The 4,903-nt window shown below is 56.0% G+C and overlaps 1 protein-coding gene across 1 annotated transcript; it reads right to left on the reverse strand.

Annotated features, from left to right (window-relative positions):
• Positions 1-275: 275 nt before the first annotated feature.
• HOXC13 (homeobox C13) lies at positions 276-4,618 on the reverse strand. Its single transcript, XM_080570544.1, has 2 exons — positions 3,811-4,618; positions 276-1,654 (listed from the first exon to the last, which is right to left on the reverse strand). Exons 1-2 carry the CDS (start codon positions 4,451-4,453, stop codon positions 1,398-1,400), a joined length of 900 nt encoding a protein of 299 aa, XP_080426670.1. The 5' UTR covers positions 4,454-4,618; the 3' UTR covers positions 276-1,397.
• Between the last annotated feature and the right edge of the window lie 285 nt (positions 4,619-4,903).

The following is a 4,903-nucleotide window of genomic DNA, read 5'->3' on the forward strand; positions in this document are numbered from 1 at the left end:
TGCGGAGCCGGCTCCGCGGGGCGAGGGCAGGTTGCGAGATTTTTATCTGGGGCCGGAGCTGAGTCAAACAGGTTTAGCGAAACGCATCCTTTGAGCCAGAGCCCTCTCACACGCGGAGATTTAAAGAGATTAGCAGCGTCTCCGGAAAGTCATCGCGTTTTCACCCGGGATAATTGCGGAGCGGAGGAAAATAAGGACAAAAGAAAAAGAAAAAACAAAAAGAGAGAAAGAAAAAAAGAAAGAAATGAAAATAAATAAATAAATAAGACACTTAATTGGCTCAGTCTCCGCGGGTTTATTTGCTCCATTTTTTACTCCCTCTGGGGACAGCCCGCTTTGGGGACACTCATCTGCCCCTCGCATCCTCCTCCCGCTTACGGGGAGCCCCTGATGAAGCGTTTTCTGCCCAAATTTGCCGGATTGCCTCCGTTTTCTCATCGCTTCTCCGCGGAGGTTCCTGTCCGGGCTGCGCTTGCGGCGGCTGGAAGGAGGGGTGGGAAAGGCGAGGGACTACAAAGAGGTGCACAACGAGGTGGCGGAGAGCCTCTCCTCGAGGCAAAACAACAAAAAAAAAAGATATTTATTTTTAAGAAATGTCATCTGCAGTCGGTACATATCATCTGGACACCACAATATTATATACATATACAAGACATTAAAAAAAGTGATGCTTTTACATATCCAAAGAACACTGTCGATAGTTAGTCGGTTTAGAGAGGGAAAGAAACAAACCCCAAAGACAATATTGTGCATTTTCCATCTTGTCAGTGGAGAACAGGCATTCCAGTTTTATGGCAGAGATATAGAAACCCTCAAGAGAACATACCAAAAATAGTATTGTACAGCAACTCACTTCCATGTAGGACCTAAATCAGCGTTTGGGATTGTTACGTGATACCGAGCAATGGTTCTCTTCCCACAGTAGCAGCCTTATCTCTTATTTTCGGTCCCTAGTGCCGAGAAAAAAAGAAGCTGATGCAACTTTGCCATAGGTTCTCCATACATTTTACATCGGTGGGTGAAATGGCCCGAGATATGAAAGACCGGTCAGTGGCGATGGGATCAGACTATACAGCGGTACAGGGCGACATTCAGAGTTCATCTCTCCTTTAACATAGCTACACTCATAGCTTATATTTTTAAAAAATATACACAGTTTAACCTTATCGATGGATTTCTCAGAGCAAAAATTGGGTATTCACAGTCAGAACGGGACAGAGGGATAAATCAAAGATGCGTTCAGTGTTTGGGGGCGTGTGTGTGTGCATTTTTTAATGTCGGTTTTTAAATAATGAATTCGAATCAGCAGAGTCCCGATGATGTTATCATAAAAGCTACCAGATAAATATTTACGCTTCTTGCTTCCTTTCCTCGCCCTCCCTGCAAAGCTTCCTCTGTCAGGTCGTGTGGAGGTGTGCTGTCTTGGATTTGCTCACCACCTTCTTCTCCTTGACCCTCCGGTTCTGGAACCAGATAGTCACTTGGCGCTCGGACAGGTTGGTGGTGGCCGAAATCCTCCTCCGCTTCTCTTTGGTGATGAATTTGCTGGCCGCGTACTCCTTCTCCAACTCCTTCAGTTGGATTTTGGTGTAAGGGACCCTCTTCTTTCGCCCCCTCCGATAACTGCTGACTTCGGGTTGCAGGGGGACCACGTCTGTAACAAAAATAATTAAAAAAAAAAAAAAGGAAAGAAAAAAAAAAGGCGAGAGGGGAATAGGTGAGGTTACTTCATCCCGGTGCGTGGGATGGGGATTTCTGCACGTTGGGGAAAGAAAGAAGGGGGGGAAAGGAGGATACAGGAGGACAGAGAGTGTGGAGGAAGGGGAAGAGAAGGGGAAGAAAGGGAAGAGAGACAAGACAGGCGGAGAATGCATCCAGCGAGGGGAATGGAAGTACTACAATAATAATAACAGCAATAATAACAACATAATATTAATAATGCACTTGGGGAAGGGCTGTTTTTCTTGGCGACACTGTCCACACTGATAAACACAGAGCAGCAAGTCAACCCACAGACCAATGCACACAGTCAAAGGGCCCTTCCAAGCATTTATATTTCAGACAACGTCCGGAGCTTCCCCTCTGTTTCCTTCCTTCCTTTTATTTTCTTTCCTTCCCCTTTCTCCCCCAGCAGCCTGCATCAGGTTTATCGGGGAACCTCGCAGATGTGCACCCACAAACCCCGAGCCCGGTGCAGAGACAAGTGCATCCCCGCACCCCAGCCGCTCCCGCCGTCTTGGTGCGGACAGGGAAGCTTCTCAGGGGAGGTGGGGGGGGGCAAATTCAGCAAAAATCCCCCCACCCAGATTCCCTCTCCAGTAGCTTTTGCCTGGGGTGAGACGCTCCGTGCTTTGCAAAGGGGCTATTGGGGATGGATTCAGCAAGGATGCGGGCAGCACCTTCGCTCTTGCCATGTGGTTACTTGGGGGGGGGGGGGGAAGCTCCCCCAAGCTTTTCTCCCATTTTCGGGCGGTCCCAGCCCCTTCCCAGCACACTGCCATGGTGCGGGGGTAACCTGGGTGACGAGGGTCCCTGCAGGGAAGGTGTCACCCGGCTGGATGGAGCGGGAGCATGGAGCCGAGCTCTCCTCGCAGGCATCAGAGCCCCGGTTATGGCTGGCATGAGTTAATGCCGGAGTCCCCCAGCACCTGGGGGGCCATGCGCTATGGGGTTGGAGATGTGGGGTGCTGGGGATGCCGCCGAGGCCCGTGAAGGGGGCAGAAATCTCCCTCGCTGGGGGGTCTGTAAGGATACAGGCGATGGGGAGGGAAAGCAGGGGGGACGGCAGCGCCCAAACACAGCGTGAATGGGAGCCCCCCCCCTCAAAAAAAAAAAAATGTACCCATCATACAGTTAAAAACACCTTATTTCTCCCATGCCAAATGCATCGCCATATCTCCCCTTCCCCACGAAAATCTGCGGGGAAAGCCCATTCCTCCATCCTTCTTTGTCCCAAAGAAACAAAACAAATAAAGCGATGGCCCCCCCGTTTTATCTGCCGGGGGGGGACTCACAAGAACCGTCCCTGCCCTCCATCCGAGACACATGGAGCTGTAGGGTTTTCCCCACACCTTACTGCGGTTATTTTCCCTCCTGGCTCCTGCATCTGTCTTCTTCCCAGCCGTGGGACTGGGGGGCTAGGGGGGGCTGGGGCGAGGCGCTGGGAGGAAGCACTCATCATCATCTTCCTCCCCGTCGGGGCACGAAGCGTGGAGGGACGGCAGCGGGGCTAAAAGCTTGGCTAAAAGATGCTCCGAGAAGGGTTGGGGCTGTCAGGAGCATCCCTGACCTGGCAGAGAAGCGCCCCCCCTGTTTCCCCCCCTGCCTCGCTCCTTTCCCTCGCAACAGATTCATTTGTCACTTGACACCTATTCCTATAATTGTGCGTAATTGTGATATGATTTACTGTCCCAGCTCTCGACACTTCTCATTCAGCTGAGCCACTACAAAAGGATTTGGGGGGATTTTTTTTTTCCCTTTTTCAGCATTCTGCAATTAAAGAAGAAAATGAAGAGAAAAGCACCTAAAGACGCGCTTAGGTGAGGCAACAAGAGGGAGGAGAGAAGAAAGGGAAGAATTAAGCGGCAAAGTTACTTTCCAAGCAAGCTCACGGCGTGTATTTTGATTCAGAAATGATTGCTTCACCTTCTTTCCCATGCATGTTCATACACATTGCCTTGCACGGGAGGCATTCCAGAGCCATTTCTTTCCCTTTAATTATATATACAGGCATACACGTCCGTGTCTCCGGGTGCACACTCAGCCGCGCACACGCACACCTCCGACACGCCGGCTCCCAGCGCAGCCTACCTGGGAAAGGTGATTTCCAGAGGTGTGCAGACTGCGATTGCTCTTTGGAGCAGTACATTTGGCCGTCCCAGCCATTAGAAAGAGCCCAGTGCTGGTAACCTTCCATGGGAAGCAAAGCGTCGTGCCGCGGCTCCGCGTGGCCGCCCAGCCCCGGGACCACCGACACGTCCAAATAACCGGGGACCGGCTGGTAGGAGCTGGCGAAGCCGGGGTAAAAGGCGAATTCCTTGGCCCTCGACGGCAGCTCCTCGCCGGGCAGCGGCCCGCCGGCCTCGGGGTACTTTTCCCCGGGGTGGTAGGCGCAGGTTTTCTGCTGCAGGTTGACGCCGTGCGAGTGGGACAAGCGGCAGCCGTAGTAGCCGCCCCCGAAGGGGTACCCGTAGCCCAGCGCCGCGCTGGATGCCGCCCCCGACGGGCACTGCCGGGGGGGCTCGGCGGCCGCCAGCTCGGCGTACGCCGCTCCCTGCGGCGGCGGCGGCGGCGCGGGGGGCACGGCGAGCCCCGGCGGCGGCGGCGGCGGGGGGGGCAACACCTCCCGGCAGTGCCCCAAGCCCTCCATGCGGTTTTTCTCCCGCGGGGCTTCCTCGCAGCGGCAGGCCAGGCCGTCGGGCCAGCGCGGGGGGAGGCCGAGCGGCGCCGTCATGTCATGCCGAGCTGCTCCTCCCGCCTCCGCCGCCACCGCTCCCGTGGCCGCCGCCGCCGCCGCCGCCGCCGTGGCCGCCGCCGCCGTCGGGGGAAGCTCCGCGCCGCGCCCCGCCGCCCCGCGACCCCCCCAACATATCGGAGCCGCGCGCGCATGCGCCGCCGCCGCGCCGCCGCCGCTCCATTAAGAAATCCGCCGCGGCCACGCCCCCCCCTCCTCCTTCTGCCCCCCCTTTTTTCGTCCCCCCCCCTCCCCAAGCCCGCCCCGCCGTGCCCCCGCCGCGCCGCCCACGTCACCCCGCCGCACCGACGGGAGGGGGGGGGGGGGAGGCCGCTGATTGGACGCCGGACCCTGTCCCCCCCCCCCTTTTTCCCCCCATATTCCCCCCCCTTCTCCTCCCCCCCCCCCTTTTCCCTCCCCCCCTTTTTTTTCCTTCCCCCCCCCCCGCCA

Source organism: Anser brachyrhynchus (assembly GCF_964034855.1).
Source record: "Anser brachyrhynchus genome assembly, chromosome: 29".
In the NCBI taxonomy this organism is placed as follows: Eukaryota; Metazoa; Chordata; class Aves; order Anseriformes; family Anatidae; genus Anser; species Anser brachyrhynchus.